This window comes from Urocampus carinirostris, chromosome 11 (genome assembly GCF_059441175.1).
Source record: "Urocampus carinirostris isolate Australia breed hairy pipefish chromosome 11, RoL_Ucar_1.0, whole genome shotgun sequence".
NCBI lineage: Eukaryota > Metazoa > Chordata > Actinopteri > Syngnathiformes > Syngnathidae > Urocampus > Urocampus carinirostris.
Window position 1 is genome coordinate 25,086,540 of NC_142359.1, and position 25,832 is coordinate 25,112,371.

Below are 25,832 nucleotides of genomic sequence, written 5' to 3' on the forward strand. Positions count from 1 at the left end.
TGCTATCGATCACTTCAGAATCTCATGAGCTTCATAATGACTTTGTAGGTTTTTTGCCACGCTAACTGGTTACCAGATACGATATGCACATTTTTAGTTAGACTGTGCCAAGTTAACTAAACTCTTCAATAAATAATCCAGTTCAACATCTTACATAAAGTTATATACTGTAGTCCTTTTAACTTCTATGGCTGGATATTGAAAAATAACAAACTCAAAACCAAGCAAATATGTTATTCGAGTGAGTCTGTGAACTTCAATTTCTCGCTTTGTTCCATTAATAATGTAACCCCGCTGATTGGTTATCATGTATAAAATGCACCGTTTTAAAGAGACAGCGCCAAATTAACTCAATGGTAGTAAATTAAATTTAAAGTCAACCGGCTAACATCACTTTATATACTCATTTCAACGTCTCGTTCGGATTTGATACATAATTCAGAGTCTTTGCTGAAACTCAAAAACAAGCAAACGTGTTCTTCAAATTTGTGTGACTTCGATTTTTTGCTTAATTCTGGTAGTAATGTGTAATGTACAGTAGAGTAATGTAATGTTACGCTAATTGGTTAACACATACGATATGATAAGTTAACCGGCTTGCATACATTTCTATCGTTGGTTAGTTGGATCCCTTAACCATTTGGGTTGTAGGGGCACCATTTCCAGTGGTGTGTCTTGGGCAAGTACAGCCCGGTGGCACCCATCCCTCTCCAGGCCAACATATGTTTCCACCTGGTCTCAAACAAGGGACCTTTTACGTGTGACGCAAATGTGCTTACCACTGTACAACAGAAACATACTTATTTTAATTTTATATTTGGAATTGAAAAATAATTCACAAAATCTGCGTCGAAACTCAAATACAAAAAAAAAAATCTTCATATTTGTGTGTGGACTTCAATTTTCCGTTTACTTCTAGGAAAAAATGTAAAGCCGTTCTGATTGGTTACAACTTACGATATGCACGGGCTTAAAGAGACAGCGCTAAATTAACTCAACGGTAGCACAGTCTATAAACTAGTTTGGGTTCCCATTAGAGCCACATGTCATGATTTCTCATTACACTCACCTGTGCCCGCTCGTTTGGCGCCAGCTGTTGCTGGTTACCTGATTGGATCCCCGTCCTACTTAAGCTCAGTCCTTTCACTCACCTGTTGTCAGTCCATCAGCGAACCTCTGTTTTCACAAGGCAAGCATTTTTGACTCTGACTCCCGTCGTTCCCGTTTTGTCACCCATTTTCCACTTGTCCGTTCCTGATTTCCCCGTTTGTCTCCTGATACGACCCGTTTTTTGACCCCAACCACGTTTTCATCTCCCGTCCTGGCTAACGACCCGTTTTTTGACCCCAACCACGTTCTGATCTCCCGTTCCGGCTAACAACTTGTTTTTCCGTCTAACTACACTACGATCTCCCGCTCCGGAAGGTCCACTTCCGCTTTCAGAACACGCTCTGATCACGTGAGTGGCTTGTTTCCGCGTCCAGCGAGTACCGGATCGCGGGCGCTGCCTTTCCTCTATATTTCTTGTAACTAACTTGTGAGTAATGTCACGCATCTGGGTCCTACTTCTGTTCTTGTTGTGACACCACAATTTTGTTGACGTGAAGTATGACAACCTCATGTGGCATCTGTTATTATTGTGTGTCGCGATGTTTGTATATGTCAAGTCTTGTTGCTCATTTGGTGTTCATCGCTCGTTGTATATGTACACGTTTCACCTGTTGTTGTTCAGGTAGAGGTCATGTAACATTTTCACAAAAGTTAACATACACAAGAGCGACACTTGACATGTACACAAAGTAATAATGACACAAAACACTAAGGAACGCCGCATGACATTGACAAACTGCGTATCAGCAGTATTTTGGGACTAATGGAACGTCATTTTATACATAGACAGAATTATGCCACGATGAAGAAAACATGTACTATCATTTCAAGGACAACCATTTGCATCTGTAAACAGTGGAAACCAGTTTTTCCGTCCCACGTCTTCAGGTATGTTTGCTTTTTGTCAATTGAGATAAAAGGAAGTAGGTGAGACATAAAGAAGTACAATTTCATAACAGAAAAAAAGTTTGATAACATCAAAAAAATGCTCGTAAATCAAAATGTTTAATGCGTGTCTTGAATATTAGTTTGAAAAAATACATTGTTGACGTTAGAAGTTATTCAAGTGTGTGTGAATGTCTTGGGTTTTAAATTTCAATTAAATAAAGAAAAACATAACCGATTTCTTTATTTCTCAAATTTAAACCTCAGAAGTCTCATTTCGAACGCGTGTTTTTTTCAGATGACGTTTTATTTTGTTGACAGGAAATGCGCGCACTTGACTCTCTCCAACTTCACAGGAGTCCACTTGACTCGTGAGTCATCCCCGTTCTCCGGACTTGTTCGGGTCTTGAACATGGGACCGAAGATTCTAGGACTTGTTAGCGACCTAAACTACTTCAGCCGAGGGATTGGGATGCTTTCCCATGGAAGTTTAGAGAAGTCCGCGTGGTTTACCGAAAGAAATTAAGAAGCAAAGTTGCTTTTCGGACACCTGACCTAGAGCGAAGTGCCACACCTTCTTCTAGCGCAACAGGTAGGTCAAAAGCGGTTATTTCTTTCTTTTTTTGCTCAGTCTTTCACATAAAGACCTTTTTGTTTTTCAAACTCATCAAGAAGCTGCAAGGTTTATTTCTTTTATCGTTGTGTGAGAAGCAATCACATTTGACTTGCAGTCCACTGAATTGTTCGAGTACCGAAACATTTGTTACCATACGGAGTCATGAGATTTATTTTGAAAGGTTCCTACGCAAAATAAAATAGCCCAAATATTATTTAAACGTGAACCCAAACAACCATTTACACCCAATATATTAAATTGTGTACCTAAACAAGCATAAATACCCAAAATATAAGTTAAAAATTTACCTACATATTCACCAAAACTACCACTCTATGCGTTAGACTTCTCCCCTTAGAAACGCCTACGGATTTAAAGAAGAAATTATTGCTATTTTAAATCCAAACAACAACAAAGAATATTGACTATAGACTACTATTCCAGTCTACAACTGGTTTATTTGTGTTAAACTGTGAATAAACTGCTTTAATGATCGCATTAGATTTTCACATTTTTTTTGTGTCTTTTTCATTACAATGGAGATTGATCGTGTTTTTGTGTAGAAAAATAGAGTGTGCGATAAAATCTTATGCTTTAACAACCATAAATATGCCAAATATGAATAAAACGGATATCTAAACAATGATAATTGTTTGTAAGGGTAATAACATACCTGTCAACCTGTACGGTTTTGCCGTACAAAGTACGTTTTTTATGCATTTAAAAAAAAAAGAGTACGACGTACAAGGAAATCTGTACGGAAAAACGCAAATTTGTCAATTGCATGCGTCTGCCGCCTGGGGATTTCCCATCATGCATCATTCTGAAAAAAAAAGATATAGTGTACGATTATTTTGTGTTTTATACGGGAAAATATGACAGTTTGTACGGGCATGGAGCCATGGAGGTTGACACGTGTGGTAATAATAAAGATTAAACATGATAAAAATCTGAAACAAGCAGCGGTTTTATGGCTCTCATATTCGGAAATAATTTCCATCTTCAACTGGATCATTGCTCTATATTTTCCTTCCCCTTCTCACCAAGTTTCTTGAAAGCCTTTATTATTGTACTAAAAACAATAAAACATACTGCATGACAACAAATTCTCAACACAAAGTATTTGGACGAACAATCACTCTTGAAATGATGCTTTGGAGTAACCAAGATGGCCACTCATCAAACTCAGCCATGATTTCAGGTGTCTTTAGGTGTTTGAGCTGCAAATTTCCGCGATAAAGCTCACTAAATGAATGTAAATTCTCAACACGTATTTTAGGACCGACGATCTCTCTCGAAATGATGCTTCCCGCGTAGCCAAGATGGCCGCTCATCTCACTCGACCGGGCGTTCCGTTGTGTTTAAGTGTTTTCGGCTTTGTTTGGGTTTGTTCAAGTTTTGAATTGTTGTTGGAATACCGGAGCAAAAGTAGGTGGACACTGATTTGTTTGAATACAGAGTCGTTCGAGTCCCAACGTATCACTGCAGATACAATAAACTGAATTATTTTAAACGTCTGAACAAAATAAAAGTGTGATAAAGTTACATGTTTCTCATGAGATTTGATTCACGATGTATTTCCTATATTCATCCAAATCAATCCAAGATCGCATACCAGTATATTACATACATATTAAGCTACAGATCCCTTTAGACTAACAAGCTCGGAGAAAGTTTCTTTCCTAGGGCCATCACCACTCTAAACAAAAACACAAAACTGTGAAAAAAGATATTGGCGATGTATTTATTCAAATTGTATTCCCTACTTTTATTTTTTCAATAAGTTGCTCCTAATGTTGTTGCACTATTGTTTAGACCGGTCTACATGCACTACAGATCTATCCTAATATTCTTTTTTATCTTATTTTTCTTCAATGTTTCTCCTGGAGTGCCGTGTCTAATTTCATTGAAAGCAATGTTTATTACTCTGGTAGTAATGATAATAATGACTATTCTAATTCTGTTATTATTAAGCAGTCAATACTTGTCATTAGGAAAGTTAATGAATGAATGGTATTTAATATTGACCTGGAAAGTGAGCGTATGCGGCCTTGAGCTGTGTTTGCCCAACACGGTCAACATTCCCGCAACCTGCATTGGCCCCGTCAGACCGTCAGACCATCAGACCAAGATGGCGACCGGGCGGCGCCCATCTCCACTTAACGCTCCAGTTTGGTGGACTCCGCCCTGCACGGGAGCTTGTTTGACCAAACAAGCCATGGAGAGTGGATGCAAATCCTATTTACTCTTGGCGGTTGAAGAACCTGCAGCAGGCAGGATATAAAACGAGACTGATGAGCTCCTGTTTGTGTTTTTCATCTTTAGTGGATGACATCATTACAAAATCAGAACTGGATTTGCCTAAAATAAAGTCATGAGCATTGTTTACGAGATAAGACGTGGCAATCCAGGAGAAACATGTCAGAAAATACTTTAGGGAAAAAATAAAATAAGAATATTAGGATAAACAGGTGAGACTGCTATGAGTTTGTGCATTAGAACCATAGAACAACAAAAAAAAATATTAATTCATAGAATAATTTCAACAGCGTTGGGCCAATGGTCTTTCAGCTTCTTTACATTGATTTTCCCTTGGTTCCACTGCTTCCAGGTGTGTGCTTTCATATATAAGCATTTAACCAAATGACATTTCAGCCATTACTTGTTGCTAGGGTCAGTAATCTGCCCGGTGGACTTCACAAAGACTTCCGAAGGCCCCAAGGCGAAACATCAGTGTTGGATAAAGCTGTTGGTTTAGCCAATCAGATTTTGAGTTGGTGGAAGAGGGCCAGCTAGAAAGTGTAAAGAAACGTCAGCTAGTGGGCGGTAAAGCATCAAAGTGATTGTTCCAACCGAACTAGAGGGCAAGCTGCACAAGCAAATATATCTTTTGGTATTATAATAGTGTTTTTATCACCCAAACTGGGTGAAGAAGAAAAAGAAATGGATTTGGTCACAGATTTACAGCCAAAGCTGATTATTAGATAGAAAGCAGGACATCATTTAGAAAGGTCGGACAACTCTTCAATTAGATTTGCAGGACCGTGCCTTAAGCAAGCCCGAAATTTCATATTTTATTTGCGAGCCTTTAGAAGGAGGAGAGGTGGTTTGAGCTGACCCCGGCCCCCACCACGCACCCGGTTCTCTGGGTCCGCCGAGTGGTCTGTGCAGGTAGGCTGCAACGGGGACTGTGCAGCGCGAACGCACGGCACATGAAGCCCGTCTATTGTAACAAAATCTAAATCAAACAAGACTGTAAAAACATTTACATCTTTTATATTTCTGTGTCTGCAGAGGTTGCATTGACCAACAATTTTCCTTCATTGACAGATTTTTTTTAGGAGTTGATGGGAAAATTGGGCCTTGAATAATAGCAGCAGCACATCTTTAAGACCTGTGGTACTTAGAGAGGCAGCGAGTCAAAAAACAACAATGACAGGTGGATAATAAAAAAGATAAGTCAGTGATAGAGAAGCCAGCCCAACCCGGAAGTAATGACTGACATTTTAATCAGACACAGGCTTAAGATCTGTGTTTTGGGGGGTGAGGGTTGTTTATCTATCTATATTGTTCTGATATTGAAAAATCCTGCCTGCAAAATATAGAGTTATAGGCACTTAAATATTCTTGTTCAGCCTTCTCACTTTGGGCTTATGATTATGTATATATTATATATATATATATATATATATATATATATATATATATACCAGCTCAGTAGCCTAGATGGTAAGGCGCCCGCTTTGAGACTGGGAGGTCGGTGGTTCGCGCCCCGACCGAGTCATTCCTAAGACTTAAAAAGTGGTCGGCGGCGCCCTCTGTTGGCTGCGGCTGCATCGGCTCGCTACAACGGGTCAGGTGCAATCGACATTTCGTTCTGTGTACATTGTTACACAGAATGACAATACAAGGAAATTATTATTATTATTATTATTATATATACCGCAGCCATATCCCCCTAGTGGGAGGGAGGTGGCTAGAGTCATTTCTGACTCTTTTTGGGAGATTGATACAGAGGAGGGGATTCCCAGCCCCCTCGCTCAGTCCAACCCCTAATGCGGGCGCCCTGCCATCTAGGCTACTGAGCTGGTCTTTTATTATTATGTATTATATTCTTGTTAGTCCTTGCTTAAAGGAAGCGTAGCATCTGCCAGAGGGCATCAGGTCAAAGAGGTGGTGGCTGGGGTAAAAGGAGTCTTCAAAAATGTTAATAATGTCCCCCAGACTGTGCAGAGAGCAGCCCATGATTTTGTTTGTGTTGATGACCTTCTGAAAGGTTTTGCTACAGTATTGGGAGCAGGCAATGTCCCTCAGACTGGGCAGAGAGCAGCTTGTACTTTTCTGGCCTGTGTTGGTGACCCTCTGTGAGGTATTGCTACTGTATTGGGAGCTGGCAATGTCCTCCAGACTGGGCAGGGAGCAGCTTGAGATTTTCTGGGGTATGTTGATGACCCTCGGTAAGGTTTTGCTATGGTATTGGGAGCCGGCAATGTCCTCCAGACTGGGCAGAGAGCAGCTTGTGATTTTCTCTGCTGTGTTGATGACCCTCTGTAAGGTTGTGCTACCGTATTGGAAGCGGCAATGTCCTCCAGACTGGTCAGAGAGCAGCTTGTGATTTTCTGGGCTGTGTTGATGACCCTCTGTGAGTTTTTTTACGGTATTGGGAGCCGGCAAAGTCCTCCAGACTCGGCAGAGAGCAGCTTGTGATTCTCTGGGCTGTGTTAATGACCCTCTCTAAGGTTGTGCCGTGGTAGCCAATCCGGCAATGTCCTCCAGACTGGGCAGAGGGGATCGAAAATGGTTTAAAGTTTCATCCAAGTCCTGAATTTCAGTTAGCAAAAGCAACAATAAATAGTACAGCTATTAGAAAAGTAAAGTAAGAATCAATATCACACTTAAAGAGAGTCAAAACAATTGCGTAATGATTGTTGCTGGAGCATATGTACTTATTCCAAGTACAACAAGAGCTGGAGGGAGAGGTCGAGGTCCGTGGGAGAGAAGCACAACGTCGTCTCTGTTGGAGACACAGCAGCCGCTGTGGATAAATTCGGGCTGCCAGCTATTTGAAAGCTTTCAGCACGCTCCCGCCCGAGGTTTTTTTTGGTCAAAAGGACGCTCATGTACGGCACAAGGCAGTAACATCATTTGGACAGTCTGGTTAAGACATCATATTCATCTATTGCTGCATTGTTCAAAAAGCTGTGATAAAAACAGATCAGTTGCATTTTAAACCAGTCACCATCTCCCAGTCATTATATAAGTTTCACTATATTTAGCTGTTCTTCACAGAGTAACAAGATATCGAGAAGAGATGCCCTGCGCTACCGTCTTGTTGCTTAGAGGCTTCACACAAAAGGACTATTGAATCTGAATGATCAAGTGTGTTTTCTGCTTTGCGTTGGCAGTAAATGAAGATTTCATATCGACAATATTTTCAAATACACCAGTCCACAAAATATCAAATGGTGGTTGGCAGAATGAACAGTTTTTCTTAATATTATCAATTATAGTAATATTCAATAGACGTGTGGAAATCGAAACACCCCACCCCTATAAAAATGTAAAATTTCACAATGGTTTAGTACTTTATTTTTGTCAAATGATACTGTTCACATGTATCCTAGAATTTTGCAATAGGCACCAAATTGTAAGCAATGATTATTCCTTCTGATGTAAATAAAATGTTTTATTTGATGATTCATCATTTATCGAGCAGAGCAATAGATTACAAAATCTTTTTCTCTAAAAAGATGACATTCTGAGGATGAAAGAGGATTTAGAACCAAAAAACTTTTTTGAAAGACTGATTCTAAAATGGGCGGCAGCTCAGAGGTTAGCGCGTCAGGGGAAATATTTCTGAGGTCATAAGATCAAATCCAGCTCCCAGCCTTCCTTTGCGGAGTGTGCATGTTCTCCCCGTGATTGCGTGTGTTTCCTCCGAGCACCTTGGTTTCCTCACACATTCCAAAAACATGCATTTCAAGTCAATTGACCAAACCAAATTGTCCCTAGGTGAGAATGAGCGAGTTAGTGAACCGTCTCTTGTGCCCTTCGACTGGCTGGCAACCAGTTCAGGGTGTCTCCTGCCCACTGCCCAAGAAAGCTGGGATGGGCTCCAGCCCCCCCGCAACCCTACTGTGGATAAGTGGTGCAGATAGTGGATGGATGAATAGATAACACCATTGTGAAACGGAACTATTTTTCAGTAACAAGGTAATCTAACTAATTATTTTTTTCCGCCTTACAACAGCGTTACTGTTAAAAGCTGTGCATCACTTTCGCTGCAGAACGATAACGGCGGTGTGCCCCGCAAACCTGACACCGTTTTCATCGGCGCGGTTATCCACCAGTCCCACCCCCGAACCCCCTCCGGTTGTTTACTTCACGTCTTTTCAGATCATTCAAAATAGTGACTACCATTCAGTTAGATACCAATTACAAATGCTGTGATCAGTAATGGGCCGAAAGCAAAAGGTGAAAATGTGAGCCCTATATTTTAAAGCGCAAGTGCAGTTGTCATTGGTGGATGCTACAGCAACTGACTTGTGTCGTTCGCGAACAAAACTCTCTAAAGTGAACAAAAGGACTCGGCCCCCACCAACAAACAGCTTGTTTCCTCAGAGACGCCTTTTTTCTGTGTTTTTCACTTTAAATCTGCTTTAAAGGGTTAAATAGTTTTGTATTTATCTTTTTGTGTATATTAATACATTTTATTTTCTGTGTATGTTTTCTTTGGGTTTTTCTTTTCATAAATATATATTTTTAATTTATTAAACTCATTTTATATGGTTTACTGCTGGTTGTTATTTAAAAGTAAAGTAATGGAAATAGTTAACTGGTAGCTAATTACTTTTAATGTATAATAATTTCGTTACTAACTCAGTTACTTTTTGAAGAAGTAGTGAGTAACTATAACAAATTAGCTTTTTACGTGCCCAACACTGTCCGGAACGTGCAACATACTAGGTGGGAGGAAAGGAGGGAGAAGGGGGAAGGTCGCAGAGTGACTTAATGCTTGTCATCCCAGTTTTTTGTTTATGCGCAGTAGCAATAAAATGGTAAAAGAAAAGTCCTGTTTCAAATACAGTCAAACTCCAAAAAGAAGAGCTTATCCCACTCATCTAAAACATGCGCAACCCATGAATAATCTGACTGAGGCTGCAATCATGACTTTAAGCCAGGAGATGGCAGCAGAGAGTAACACATTTTCAAATTCCGGACACCGCCCTTAATGCCTACTAGCCTGATGCTATTAATTTCCAAACGTCTACCAATGCAAGAGTTGATTTAAAAAAAAATGGTGCGAGCGAAGGCCAGTGCCACAGAGCAACAAGCATGGTGGCAACCTAAGTGAGGATTCCACTGTGAAAAAGAAATACAGATGTCTCAACCAATGATTTTGTTATGATAAAAATTAGCATTGGTATGCAAGTTCGTGTATTTTTGCCTTGTATTCAAATCAAAGATTTTTACTGAATGACAGTATTTGTACAACAAGGAGGCACTAAATATAACACACTGTCACTTAAAAAAATACCAATGGTTGAGTAATCATCACTTAGTTTTCTTTTGACTGTTCAACATCATGGTGGTCCGTAACTTTGTTCAATAACTGGGTGACGTCTTGGATCAGATCCTTACCGAGTTCTTAAAGGTGCCTGAAATCCTTGAAAATGCTTGAAATTGTTACTGTGCAAAATAAATTTGCTTAAAAAATAAAGCCGACACAGATCTCTGGTGGCTTCGCATTGCCATTGCATTTCTTCTTCTTTTGTGATTAACAGCAGCTGGCATTAGTTTTAATGGCATTATCCAATGACGTGTCATAGCCCCCCATGGGTCTCAGAGAAGAGAACAAGTACATGCTACAACTAAAAAGGGTACTAGGAAATGTGTATTAGGGCAAGATAGAGGTAAGATCGTAGGCCCAAGCCTAGACCCGGCCCGAAATTCAGGTCGGTCGGGCCTAAAACATAAATCATTACGTTCTGGTTCGGCCCCAAAATGTCAATCTAACGTTCCGGTTCAGGCCGGGCTTCGCTCTCACTGCCTTTGTTTTTTTAACTATCCACCCATCATATGTTCTGTTTCTCTTTCTTTGCGGAGGATCCGCGCAGAGCAGCTTGCACGCTTGACGGTGCATGCGCTCGGCAGCGTATACGCTATGTGGCGCATGCTCATAATCACTGTCGGACTTAGAGGGGGCGGAGTCAAAATCACCATTCCTTCCTTCTCCCGAGTCCTCACAACTAAAATATGAAAATCCGTGTTTGCTTCGGGCTCGGTCACTGAAATCAAGGATATTGGTAATAACCCAGCTTGGGCTGGTTTGGGTTTCTATACCCGTGGGCTGGATCTTACCTCTAGTGCAAGATTAGATATAATTTATGGACATTTATATGGGGGGGCCATGCAAAAAAAAATTAGGCTAGCATTTCCCAGTGGTAAATTCTAATAGGCAGAATTTCCTGCAACTGAAAATGTAAGCTACATAATACCGTAATTTTACCCAACACGTGTACAGAAAGAAATTTGTCTCTAAAATATTTACACAAGTATGGTTCAGATCCATAAATACATTTGCGATTCACCCTAGATCTAAATATCATTTGTCTTTACAAATGGACACGCGAGATTAAAAATCGCAAATGTGAACCGCAGATATATTTGTGGATCTACAAAATACATGGGTCGCACTGGATTTCTTCTTTTAATGAATGGGCTTTGAATGTCCTTGAGTCTTTTATTTTAGAATGATTTTAAGAACCGAATTAATATACCAAACCCCTGATATCAGAAGCAGGAAGAAGTCGATCAAGCATCATGAAGCGCGGTCTCAACATTTCAGTTCGATGATAAAAGCTCCGGAGCTGATAAGAAGCCTGATCAAAGTCTGCAATAGAACAAGACGTAATTTTTATTTGCGGAAAAACACAGCCGAGAGTGAGGCGGAGGTCTGACCAGTTTACCCACTTTCCCAAGCGGGGCCCCACGCGCCCACATCAACACCGTCTCCCCCCCCCAGGCTTGGGAATGACATTTTACGATCTACTGTTTACTTCATGGCTGAGCAAGAAGACGGCCATCACGGATCTGGTGATGCAACTGCACAGATAGGCGGTCATATTGAGTTACCCGACGGGCTATTCTTCTTTTTATCGCGACCGGATTTTTAGCGGTTTCTTATTGAACACGTGAAACTCAATCCTGGGTCTGTGGGTTTTCCCTAAATTTGAAATCATCCACAATTTCACATTTATTGGAACTTGTTCTCCGAGTTGTCTTTGATAACAGCGTAACGTTGTTGTTGATAACATTACAGTCAATAGGTGTCATGTTGCAAAAGTGTTCATACCCTAAATTCCTATGCCGTACGGTTGTCGTTACTTCCTACCCTTTTTAGTACTTTTTAGTAATTGTTAGTTATTTTCAGTACCTTTTAGCACTTTGTCATACTTTTGATTACTATTTAGGATGTTTTAGTACGAGGGTGTCGAATTCCCTTTCGCTTGGGGGCCTCATGGCAGAAAGCATTCTCATGAAGGCCGGACTATTAAACTAATGGCATGAAAAGTGTACCTAACCTGGAGGGCTTGGGGGGGTCTTTTTGGCGGTTCCCAATTGAATTATAATTTGGGGGTATGCGATTCGATTATAAATCATAAAGATTTAATCTCTTGTAGTGATTATCGACTGGGCATTTGTAAAAAAAAAAAAAAACTATTGAATTAGTTTTCATTACAGTTTATTTAACTGGGGCAAACTCGTACGGACTGGAAAGTGAGAAAAATATCAAACAAAGAATTACAATGATTGAATTGATGATTTCAAAGTCCGCCCCCCCTTATTTTTTAAAGAAAAGGTTTACCTGAATATGGAAATTTGGCGTTAGATTTCCTAAATATTATACTCATGTGCTATTTTTATTTTTTACTTTATATATTTCTTTCAACAGCATGTCTTTGACTTTTATTTATTTTACGAAAAACAATATTGAGATGGGATCCTCAATGTTCTCTGGTTGATTATTGTTAGTCAGCAAATACTGCTACGGTAGGTAATCTGTGAGTGGCTCCTGGCTTCAAAGACATCCAGTGGACTTATTGAAAACTGCAAGTAATTGTTTAATGAGATGCAGGTAATTTTTTCTCTTGTGCTTCTCTCCTCTTAGTCTCACAGTCCTTGAGTTTGACACGGGTTTTAGTACTTTCTCGTACTTTTTTTGATTTGTATACTTGACAATACATTTGACTACTTTTTCAGTGCATGTCATGTTTTTTTTGTACATATCAGTAATAGTCATACATTGTCATACTTTTCATTGCTTTATAGGATGTATTACAATTTTTTTTTTCAGTACTTTCTCAAAATGTTCACAAAGTTTTCACACTTTTTAATAATTTGTATTACTTTCCAGTGCTTTTAAGGATGTTTTCGATTTTGTTTTTTCTTGTATTTATATTAGTTTTTAGTAATTAATAATACTTTTAACTTCTTTTCAGTGCGTTTTACTACCATTCAGCTATTTTGTGCTTTTCAGTACATTTCTTTGGATGTTTTGGTATTTTTTCATAATTTCTAGCATTTTAATCAGGTTTTTAGTATTTCACAATACATTTCAGTACAGTGATACCTCCGTACTCAAACGATTCTGTATTCGATTAAATAATTGTCTTCTGTATTTGGGAGAAAAATCGGAATCCTAACACAGCCAAACGCACGGTGAGTGAGATGAACAGCCATTTTGGCCACTCTACTCTTTGGGTAGCATTATTTTGAGAGAAATCGTGTAGATTGTATGTAGTTTTATTTACTTTTTTTTACCCAATAATGACGGATCCTAAAAAAGTTGGTGAGAAGGAAAAGAAAAAAAGAAAATGAGAACGAGTTGAAGAAGGAAATTTTTGCCAAATATAAATATGTTCAAAAGTACCAAATGTTTTCAGCCTTTTTGCTTTCACATGCAATTTCAAGAAATCGCCCATTTCTACTTTTCATTATTTTTGTTTCTCCGCAGCCTCATCACCCAGCTATCCAAATGGGGTGTCGATGTTGCCGGATGATGAAAAGGTAAACAGTTGGCTTTTATTTTTAAAAAGAGCGCTTGGGGTTTTCTTTTAATTGTACCTAGGTGTCAAGCAGGTTATCTCTATCCGCTGTATCTTTTAATCATCACATTTCCATCGAGAGACTCGTAATGATATACGGGTAAGCCCAAAGGAAAAATGGGTATTTGAGGAATCAGGGCAGGGTAGACAATAAAATGAAAATTACAATGGGATGTGCTGTGGGTTATATGCAAATAAGGTGCTTGCCGAAGAATGAATTGTCTCTCTCAGTGTGATTACGGCACAGAGTGAGTCAAGAATAGCCGAAAACAAACAAGCAAATAATGACAAGAGGTCATACCAAGAACGAAATATTAATGTTGTTTAGAGGCACCACAGCTGAGCCGTAGCTAATGAATTGTAAAATGAATCGCCTATCAATTTTAGGATTGCCTATAGTTTGCAATAATCTCTAAAACTTCGGTTTGAGAGTTAATTTTTGTTGATTTACCGTTAAACTGAATCAAGGTTCGATGTGGGTCCTAATTTGTCCCAATTTTGAAAAATTGAAAATTACATACTAATGCTCAGTACACAGAAGTGTGTGTGATTATTTTGTATGTCTCATCTCATCAGCTGCACCGCTTATCCTCAGTAGGGTCGCGGGGGTGCTGGAGCCCATCCCAGCAATCATCGGGCAGTGGGCGGGGGGACACTTTGGACCGGCCAATTCACCTGAAATGCATGTTTTTGGAATGTGGGAGGAAACCGGAGTGCAGATTATTGGCAAATCTCTTGTGTGAAACTGCAAAGTTAAGGCCATAAAACAAATTGCTATTTCGGGAAAAGTGATTATTTTGTGGATAGAAGGTTTCAGAACTTGGGATTTGTTTTGTACATTGAAAAATTAAGGTTAATATTTTGGAAAATTTCCTAACACAGTATACACCAAACTAGTAACTACCTTTTTCAGTTTTGCCAAGAGGAAAGCGAGATTAAGAGGTTAAGATAATTTTAAGTTTATAGCTTAAAAAAAACTTAAACTAAGGAGATAAAACAAAAGGAATTAATTTTTAGCTTGCAAGGAGAACAGGGGAGGGCGATATAAACTCTCAAGATGTACAAATTAACAGCCTGTTCCAACCCAGAGGCTTTTTTTAAATTAAGAATCTCCTAGGTTACATAAAGTACACCAACTCTAAACCGTGTGGTAATCAAGAAACACCAACATAATTGTCCTGCACGATCATGGATGGAGAATAATCATAATCATGCAAACTGTGACCACAAATAGAAGTGTTCGATGATCAAAATAGAACTAGCTTAACACTGATTTTGACAAATGTATACTACACAGAAAATGACCATTTTATCAGACTCATTTCTGTTTGTGAGGACCCCGTGCGTCCTCTCACTTAGAAGGTAGGAAAACACCTGTTCCAGAATAAAACCTGATGAAAACAAAGAAAGCAGCAGAGAGGGAGTAGAATCACACGAAAAGACACCCGGAGAGAAGCAAGATGGACAAGCTCTGCTGAGGAAGCGAGGATTGCAAGGCCGAGGAGAAAACAAACACCAGGAGCAGGACATGGCTGTGAAAAACACGCCAGTAACACGCCACCTCCGACAGTCTGTTGGAAATTAATCTGGCTGCCAAAGGAAAAATGCACTCAGTAGCAGCCAGTGTGGCCGTCACTATCATTTTGCTATTACTAAAACCAGTTTGGATCGAAATGAAGAGTACTGTTCTCCCTTGACTGGTGAAAATTGCTGCCACATGGGATCTGTATATTTTAGACTGAAAGAACAAAGTCAACATACAAGACACAAATCTACTCTGTCGGCCTAACTCACAGCAATAGTTGACCATGGATAATGAATCGCAACCACATGGGTACAGTTTATTTCAGGTAGGAAGTACTGAAAAAAGAGCTATCACGCATGAGGCTAACCTGCTCTCCATTCACCCGTTCTCATCAATAGCCGACTGGGGATAATAGATCCCGGCCAAAATGGTGCAGTTCATTTTTGTTGAATTGCGCCAGTAGAAAAGTGTTTTGAGTCTCCTACTTTGAGCAATAATTTATGGGGGATAGTGGATTGCAGCCTCAAGTGTGCATTTCATTTGGTTCCCGGCAAAAGAGCTTTCTGATGGTCCCAACTCTCAGCAGTGTGGGATTGGAAATAATGGTTATGCGGCCACAGCCATGCAGTCCATTTTAGGTGGCCCAGAATGAAACACATCCAGACAAAATTGCGCTCTGTTAGACCCTGTTCCCAGTTATAGGCAATCAGGGATAATGAATTGCGGCAGAAAAGAGCCAACAGGCCTAACAAAAATGCGCTCTGCCAGCCACCACTTGCAGCAATATAGGATTGGGGATAATGGACCGTGGTCACATGTGAACAATTCATTTTGAGAGGAAATAAGGGCAAAAAAGAGCCTCCAGGCCCAAAAAAAGTGCGCTTTGCCAGGACCCGCTCGCTGCAATATGGGATTGGGGATAATGAATCGTGGCCATAACTGTGCATTTCATGTAAGGCGGTAATAATGGAAAAAAAAAAAAAACTTCGTAGCCCATCAAAAATCTTCTCTGCCGTCCTTCGCTCGCAGCAATATGCAATAGGGGATCATGGATTGCGGAATATATATAGCTCAAATTGTAAAAGGCTTGTTCTATCACGTTTGTGACTCCACTAAGTAAGATTCCGCTGACGTTTTTTTTTTATCTTTCAGTTACGTGTCCGACCCTTTGGCGGCGCCGGACGCGAGTAAAACAGACTCCCTCTACCGGACGCACGACGTTTCCCGAGGGGCCCTCGGGGCCAATATTCAGAAGGAGGGCTTCCACAACCTGGCCTACAGCATCACAGGTGACAGCAGCCTAAGACGGGAGGCGGAACGCAACCACGTTAATGCCAGGCTGAATGCCGGACTGCCGCCCAGCAGCCAGCCCTACCTGCAGGCCAGCGCCCCCCCAGCAGAGGGCGGCATCTACATCATCCAACCGGACGCTCTGGGGCCCCAATGGGTGATGCGGGATCACCGGCATAGCCAAGTGCCAGTGTACCCCGCTTTTAAGGCCTACGACAACCCGAGGCTCTTTGGAGGACTGAAAGCCGGTCCCGACGGGAGCTCGTCAGCGGACGAGGTGGACGAGGGCGTGGGTGGGACGCCCGAGTACCCGTGCGACACCGGGGACGAGGAGAGCGTCCTGTCGGTGGACATCCGGACCAGTGCCGCCAGTTTGTGGTCGGCCGACACCCGACAAGAGCGCAGGGCTAAAGCGGCCGACGTGTCCACGGTGGAGAGCGGCATCGTGGTGGCCAAAAGCGAAGATGAGGACGACGAACCCCGAAACGGCGAGGGGAGCGTCACCGACTCCATGGTCGCCGAGGCGCTCGCCGCCCTGGAGGCCGCCACTGCCGGGGAGGAGGCAGACTGACTGAATCACAGCCTGAAGCGTTTACACGGTGTAAAGCGGATGAGACTGTCGGAAGTGTCGAAGCACTCCAGTCAACGGGCACAAAATGCGAAAAACAATCACGGAGTCAGCATTTTCTCGCCCCATCAAGAATTTCTGTATTTACCGTATTATCTGCACTATAAAGGAGCACCACCAAAAAAAGTCTTTTGTCGTATATTTTTCATACACTGGATAAGGTCCACTGGACTAAATTGCGCATGGAATTAAAACTATAATAAGAGTTACCATAGTTTTTGGTTGCTCATACACTTACGGTAGAGTTAAGATCGGGGCCCCCCCAAAAAAATCTAGCCTGAACCAGGCCCCAGGGTACTAAAATTTAACTCAACTGAAGCCCAACCAATTGACTTGATTTGAGGGACCGAGCCCGGAGCAAACCCGAATATCCATATTTAGGTTGTGAGCACTCGGGAGGAGTAGAGGCGATTTGTGATCTAGAATCCTTATGGCCCTTTGGCTAGAGTTCGGCACACTTACTGCCGCTACCCGGGTTCAATTCCCGTAGCATCTGATGCAGAGCAAATTAGGTCAGCGATGTTTGTTGACTGATCAATCATTACTACTATAAGACCTTGATACAATGTGCACCCAAACTTTTGAGTTTTATTTGGGTGAAAGAAAATGCGTGTATACTCAAACGCAGTCCAAGCAAAATATGAAGTCATTTATTTTCTTTCCGTGCAGCGATGGTTCAGTGGTTGCTGACCACTGCACTAGACCACCAGATATGCAAATGACATACGAAAACACACTTGATTTTATCTAGTCGTCACACTTGCCCTGAAAGATATTAAAAAACCACAAAGAAGCACGACAAGGGAAACAACTCTTTGGTGTAGGTGATGATGAAACGGCCTTTGCGCTCTCACTGCTGTGACCCGGATTTGATTCCCATTGCATACAACGTTTTGTGATTCAGGTCAGCGATGGTTTAAATTGAACAATCATTGCACAAATACGGTAGAATACTGGAGTAACGCACACGCATAAACACTGCATGCATTTTCAATCTTTTCCACTGGATTTCACCGTATATAAGGAGCACGCTTAAATTTTCATTTAATCATTGATTTTCATTTATGCAGTCATAACACGGTATTTCGAGCACAATCCATTCGGGATCAGTGTTGGAATACCAAAAGCTTAGAGAACTGGAACATTATTTTTCCAAACATAATCAAGGGATTTATTTTTCTACTTTCCTATGCATTCCAAAATAGCCAAAATATTAATGATAATAGCAATAATGCAAAACATTTGAACAACCTTCGTGTCTCAATTTGTTTTTTCGTATTTTTACAAATTCCAAAGTGCGAAACTCCAACTATAGTATTTGAACAACCGATGACTTTTATAATTTTTCATTTAAAATGGCTGATAATTTTGTTTTTAAAATAATTACGTTTTAGCTTTTTTGGACACGTTGAAAAGTTTGAGGGGAAAAAAATTATCTGGCGCAACTGTTAATCCATTTGATTACAGTGATGCCTCAGCACTGGACCATAATCCATACAGGATCAGCGTTTGACAACCAAAACATTGTTTCCTATACAAAGGATACATTTTTATGTGTTTCTATGCATTCATATAACATATAATATATAACATAAACGAAATGTGTACCTAAACAAACAGATCCTCAAAATACCACTAATATCCAAAATGTGAATAAAACAGGTACCTAAACAATGATAAATACCCATTACATTAGACTTGTACTTTAACTAGAATAAATATCCGAAATATGAATCAAACATGGGCAGCACGGCGGAGCAGTGGTTAGCACGTATCGCGTGTGCGACACAGTCCTGAAGACAGGAGATCGGACCTTCCTGTGGGGAGTTTGCATGTTCTCCCCGTTCTTGCGTGGGTTACCTCCGGGCACTCCAGTTTCCTCCCACATTTCAAAAACATGCATTTCAGGTTAATTGGCTAGTCTGAATTGTCCCTAGGTGTGAATGAATGAGTGAGTTGTCTGTCTCTATGTGCCCTGCGACTGGCTGGCAACCAGGTCAGGGTGTCCTCTGCCCACTGCCCGAGGATAGCTGGGATGGGCTCCGGCACCCCCGTGACCCTACTCAGGATAAGCTGTGCAGATAATGGATGGATGGATGAATTAAACATGAACATAAACAGCCATAAATACCCCAAATATTACTAAAATTTCTGTATAAACAACCATAAATCTCCAAAATAGAAAAAAGCATGCATCTACAAAAACATAAATATCCAAAACATGAAGACAACCGGTACCTAATACTGACATTATTTGAACATGTACCTAAACAACTATAAATCCCCAAAACATTCTGAAAATGTGTACTCAAAACAACTATAAATACCCAAAATATTCATAAAATGTGTACTCCGACAACAAGAAATGCATAAAGTATTTATTAGATGTGTATGTTAACAACCATAAATAGAACAGTCATTGATATCAATGTGGTGAAACATTGTATGCAAAGAGATTAGACATGACACACCAGGTAAAACATGTGATAAAAACTTTAAAGAGAGAAAAAAAGATAAGACTGTCAGGATAAATCGTCAAAACATTTATAGGATAGGCCAGTTTCTAAGCACTAGGTTATACCAATAGGGAGATGAAAAAGAATAGTGAACTGTAACAATAGTGTAATGAAAAGTAGTGTAATGACGTTTGAACTGCATCAAAATAATCCCCAATTAAGTCTCAAGGTAGATAGTTTCAGTATTGTCCAATAGAAATAGTCAAAATATGAATAAAGGTGTACTTTAGCAACCATTAATGTGCAAAAATAAAATAAAACATGTCCTTAAACAACTATATAGTCAACATCAGAAAAAATGAGTAACTAAAATAGAATAAAAATTTGTATCTAAACAACCACAAATACCGAAAATATTAACAAAGCGTCTACATGACAATCATGAATAAAAACATACACATAAACAACCATAAAAAATAAAATATTAAATTTGTACCTAAGCAACCATATATATATATATATATATATATATATATACCCAAAAAAATGAATATGTTCATAAAAAACCTAAATAACCAGAATGTGAATAAATTGCATAGCCTAACAACCATAGATACCAGAGTATCGCGGGGTCTTGTTCACAAGTGAGGGTAGGATGGGAGGGGATATCGACAGACGGATCATTGCAGCGCCAGCCGTCTAAGGACCCTGTACTGGTTCGCCGAAAAGCGAAACTCTCAATATACCGGTCGATCTACGTTCCTCACCTATGGTCATAAACTGTGGATCGCGACCAGAAGAACATGATCCCGGATACAGGTGAGTTTCCTCCGTCGGGTGGCTGGGCTCTCTCATAGAGATAAAGTGAGAAGCTCAGTCATCCCAGAGGGACTCTGTAGGGCCGCTGCTCCTCTACATCATTGAGAGGAGCTAGCTGAGGTGGCTCCGGCATCTGATAAGGATGCCTCCTGGACGCCTCCCTCTGGAGGTGTTCCGCGCATGTCCCACCGACAGTAGCCCCCGTGAATTACCCAAGACACGCTGGACAGACTATGTTTCTAAGCTGACATGGGAACGGGATCCCGTCGGATGAGCTGGGTGAAGTGGCTGAAGATGGGGAGGTCTGGGCTTCCCTGCTGAGACTGCTGCCCCAGCGACCACACCACTGATAAGCGGAAGAAAATGGAGGGATGGATAGATGGATGAAAAAAGGTGTACTGCACCTAAACAATGATCATTGTTTAAATATTTAGATAATAAAGATGTAACTTGGTTAGGAGAATAATCTCCAAAATTTGAAAGCATTTACTTTATCTTTGTTGTATCGTTATTCTCGTAATTTGGCAATCATTTCCTTCTTCAACTTGATGGTTATTCTCACTCATTTTATTCCCCTTATCACTTACTTTCTTTTGCCGATGGGTCCCAAAGGACACTTAATAAAACTCAATTATCAGCACGTGCTGTCAGACTATCGCTCTCAAAATGATGCTAACCGGTAGCCAAGATGGCTGCCAATCTCACACAGCCGCATCATTGGTCAACTAAGTTTGGGTTTGTTCAAGTTCAGATTTTTCATTTGAATACCGCTATAAAATTAAATTCATTTTTGGGTCGAAGACCGTTTTTTTTCTAAATACAGTCGTTGGGAGTAGAGGGATCACTGCATCTGACTTTCTGGACCTGTCGCTTTTGGGAATTGTTCCAGAAAATGGTCGATTTTTTAGTGGCCCAGTTATCCTGATAAGTGAAACTGACTGGAAAGTAAGACTTCCGTTTCCCCTGAAAACCGACACTTGAAACTCGGCTTAAGCACGAGAGCCCAAAGGTACTCATTAGCGCCAGTCGCGGCTAACACTCAGTCCCACGGTGAAGCTAGAGGGAGTCAACAAACTTTTCGATAAAGAAAAAAAAAAGACGAGCGATGGGGGAAGGACACACTCCATGGGAACCTAATATAGGCAAAAATCTCATTGTGTCCAAATAGGTGAATTATTCACTTACTGTATGTTAATAATGTGAGGATATAATATGATTATATTTTTGCTAGTTTTGTTTGGCAGGCTGTATTAAAAATTAAATGTCGATTCTGATCGTTTCAAAACTATGCACTAAGAAAAAGGGCAATAAGAAAAAGTCTGCGAGACAAACAAACATGGTTAAGCAAACATTACCAAAGGAAAAAGTGAGTGTGCTAAGAAAGGAAAATAAAGGTTTCATGAGATGAAAAACTGGCTGATGAAGAATCATCAATTTTGTGCTCTTGACTGTCCAAGTAAGGATGAAGAGGTTGATATGAGAGTTGATGGATATTTAGGCAACACCAGGCAATAGTCAGAGGGGACACTACAGGTTGGGGACAAAGATGGAGATTTAGTTTCCCCTATTTTCCTGCTGGCAGCCTTTGCTTGGAAAATGCTAGTCTACTAGTAATCCCAAGAGCCAGAAAGAAATCCACAGGTTCAAATGCGTTCTCCATTCGAGCCCCGGTGCTGGGAACTCTCTGCCCTCTGCAATTCTATCTGCAACCTCAGTGGAACGGTTTAAGGCTAGGCTTAAAACACACGTATGAATTGTAGCTTATGAATGACCCGTAGTGTAATAATAGTCTGTAAAGCTCTATGAGACTTCTTGTGATCAAGGGCTATACAAATAAACATGACTTGACTTTACTTCAGAGGATATTTTGTTGCCTTCATGTGGATATTATTGGAAAACAAATATGTTTCATAAAAAATGCTGTTACCTTCCTTTAGAATTTGGAGAACTTCATGTTTGTTGCCAATAGAAGGCCTCTGCTTCTTGGTGCTTTTGTGTGTCAAGAGTGTTTTGTTGACATAATGCCTTTTAGAAAAATCTTTTTTAAATATATGTGCATAGGTTGGTCAAAATATTTTACTTGCGTGTACAACTTACACAGCAATGTTATTGGCACCAGTCCATTCCTTAATCTTGTCAGCAAAGTTCTTTTCTGGTCTTCCTCTCCTCCTGCCCTCTTGGACTGTGCCCTGGAGAATTATCTTGGTCAGTCCTGATGATTTTGTTTATATATATATATATATACATATATACTGGACTGTCTCAGAAAATTAGAATATTGTGATAAAGTTCTTTATTTTCTGTAATGCAATTAAAAAAACAAAAATGTCATACATTCTGGATTCATTAGACATCAACTGAACTATTTCAAGCCTTTTATTATTTGAATATTGCTGATTTTGGCTTACAGCTGAAAAAAAATCAAAAATCCTATCTCAAAATATTAGAATACTTCCTCAGACCAAGTAAAAAAAATAATTTTATAACAGCAAAACTAAATCAAACATTTGAAAATGTCCATTGATGCACTCAGTACTTGGTTGGGAATCCTTTTGCACGGATTACTGCATCAATCCGGCGTGGCATGGAGGCAATCAGCCTGTGGCATTGCTGAGGTGTTATTGATGCCCAGGATGCTTCGATAGCGGCCTTCAGCTCATTTGCATTTGTAGGTCTGGTGTCTTTCATCTTCTTCTTAACTATACCCCACAAATTCTCGATGGGGTTCAGGTCAGGGGAATTAGCAGGCCAATCAAGGACAGTGATGCCATGGTCAGTGCACCAGTTACTGGTGGTTTTGGCACTGTGGGCAGGTGCCAGATCATGCTGGAAAATGAAATACTCATCTCCATAGAGCTTTTCAGCAGATGGAAGCATGTAGTGCTCTAAAATCTTTTGGTACACAGTTGCATTTACTCTGGACTTGATGAAACACAGTGGACCAACACCAGCAGCTGACATGGCTCCCCAAACCATTGCTGACTGTGGGAACTTCACACTGGATTTCAAGCAACTTGGATTTTGCTCTTCTCCAGCCTTTCTCCAGACTCTGGCGCCTTGACTTCCAAATGAAATGCAAAACTTGCTTTCGTCTGAAAAGAGGACTTTGGACCACTCTGCAACTGTCCAGTGCTTCTTCTCCATAGCCCAAGTCAGACGCTTCTTCCGTTGTCTTGAGTTCAGAAGTGGCTTGACCATGGGAATACGGCTATTGTAGCCCATTTCCCGGACACGTCTGTGAACTGTGGCTTTTGATACCTGGACTCCAGCTTCAGCCCACTGTCTTTGAAGCTCCCACAAATTCTGGAAGCGGCTCTTCTTCACAATTTTGTTAAGGCTGCGGTCATCTCTCTTGGTTGTGCAGCGTTTCCGGCCACATTTTTCCCTTCCAACAGACTTTTTTGTGGATATGCTTTGAAACTGCACTCTGTGAACAGCCTGCTCTTTGAGAATTTTTTTTTTGTGTCTTACCCTCCTGATGGAGGGTATCAATGATGGTCCTCTGGACAGCAGTCAGATCAGCAGTGATTTAGTTTACTGAACCAAGCTGAGTGTTTTTAAGGCTCAGGAAACCCTCGCAAGGTGTTTCGAGTTAATTAGATGATTCAGGTGATTAGTTGAATAGCCTACTTGTATACTTTTTCATGATATTCTAATATTTTGAGATAGGATTTTTGAGTTTTCTTAAGCTGTAAGCCAAATTCAGCAATATTAAAATAATAAAAGGCTTGAAATAGTTCAGTTGATGTGTAATGAATCCAGAATGTATGACATTTTTGTTTTTTTAATTGCATTACAGAAAATAAAGAACTTTATCACAATATTCCAATTTTCTGACACAGTCCAGTATATATATATATATATATACCAGAGCTATATCCCCCTGGTGGGAGGTGGCTAGAGTCAAGAACACATTCGCATTTCTGACTCTTTCAGGGAGATTGATAGAGGAGGGGATTCCCAGCCCCCTCGCTCAACCCAACTGATGTGTTGGGAGTCATTAGGTGACCAATGTTGTAAGTCGTAGGTATGACTCGGCCGAGGCTTGAACCATCAACCTCCCAGTATCGGGGCGGGCGCCCTACCCCTCAGGCCACCGGGCTGGTTTGATGATTTTGTGACGTGACCATAAAACTGTTTTCGTCTACGCACAGTTGACAACAGTTTTTCGTAGAGTCCAATTTGCCTTCTGATTTTGTTCTCTGTGGTTTTATTTGTCACATGGGCTTTGGATCACATCTCTATGGCCTGGATTTTCCTCTCCAGTATTGCAAGCGTAGAGGAATATGCAAGTAACAAGGGCTTACAAGAGTCTGATCTTTGATTTCACTGTAGGTCCTTGTCCCACCAGATGGTTCCAAAGTCTGGCAAGTGCATCTGTAGTGTGAGCTATCCTGGCTATGATTTCTGGTTCTGACCCCTCTTCTTCTATGAGAGCTCCAAGATAACTCAATTTGTAGACTAGCTCAAGCACCGGGTAGTTGATGGTGATGTCTGGGGTAATACCTTAGGGGTTGTTGGCCATATTTTTTGTTTTTTTGTGCTGCCTTCTATCCCATCCTGGGTTGATACTTTGTCCAGGCGAGTGATCAGATCTCGAAGTTTCTCTTCTACCAGTTTGGCAATATCATCAGAAAACAATTTAGTGACGTTGTGTCCCCTGATGCCGACTGTACCTTCATGTTGGTCCAGGGCTTCGGTCATGATCCTTTCCAGGAAGCTGTTGAAAAAGGTTGGAGAGAATCCAATTTTTTCCGTCACGGATTGTGGTCTGAAACCACACTGCAATGGTATCATTGATCAGTACCACACTGATGCATTAGCATAATGCTCTGAACGGTGTTCAATGTTATAACCTGTTTTCTGGCCTATGTTGTATCTCGACATGGTGGTCCACAAGGCAGTTTGCCATACTTTGCCAAACGCCTTCTTGAAATCCACAAAGACATGAAAAATATTTATCTGGTGTTGTTAAAACATCCCACATATGAGGTGCAGACTAAAAATCTGTCTTGTGGTGCTTTATTCATAGTTTAGCTATTTTGAAATGCATAGGGAACGTATAATAGCAAATCCCATGAATTCATATGGGAAAAATGTTTTGGTTCTCGAACCATTTGGTGTTTTAAAGGCGGAATATGCTCAAGTACCAAGCTATCACTGTACTCGTATGGTCCCCGAGGTGTGCACTTCCACCTAATGTTTGTTTTTCTCAAGGCTTTGTTGCCGTTAACGATGTCGTCGTTAATTGTGGCGCACACATTTCCCTGTCTCTGAGGAGGAGAGGTAAAAAAAACAGAGGCGAGTGACAGACTACAAAATGAGCCCCCAGTTTGCCATGTCTGGCAGTCTACAAGTTAAATATTACATTCATTCGGGCAGAAATCGCTTTTGG

The 25,832-nt window shown here is 40.7% G+C and overlaps 2 protein-coding genes across 3 annotated transcripts in view; one reads left to right on the forward strand and one right to left on the reverse strand.

Annotated features, from left to right (window-relative positions):
* The first annotated feature begins 2,349 nt into the window (after window positions 1-2,349).
* LOC148356891 (uncharacterized) lies at window positions 2,350-17,282 on the forward strand. Its single transcript, XM_088347518.1, has 3 exons — window positions 2,350-2,587; window positions 13,629-13,681; window positions 16,397-17,282. The coding sequence occupies exons 2-3, from the start codon at window positions 13,650-13,652 to the stop codon at window positions 17,103-17,105; spliced, it is 741 nt and encodes a 246-aa protein (XP_088203644.1). The 5' UTR covers window positions 2,350-2,587; window positions 13,629-13,649; the 3' UTR covers window positions 17,106-17,282.
* Window positions 17,283-20,136: 2,854 nt separating this feature from the next.
* Window positions 20,137-25,832, reverse strand: part of rell1 (RELT like 1) — a 35,900-nt gene continuing 30,204 nt past the window's right edge. The window contains exons 9-11 of one of the 2 annotated variants that reach the window (XR_015852083.1): window positions 22,535-22,626; window positions 22,365-22,462; window positions 20,137-20,841 (exon numbers count right to left, since the gene is read on the reverse strand). The gene's annotated coding sequence lies outside the window, so the exon portion shown is untranslated. Of the gene's footprint in view, window positions 20,842-22,364; window positions 22,627-25,832 lie in introns of both variants that reach the window. The other variant, XR_015852082.1, reaches the window with a different exon arrangement.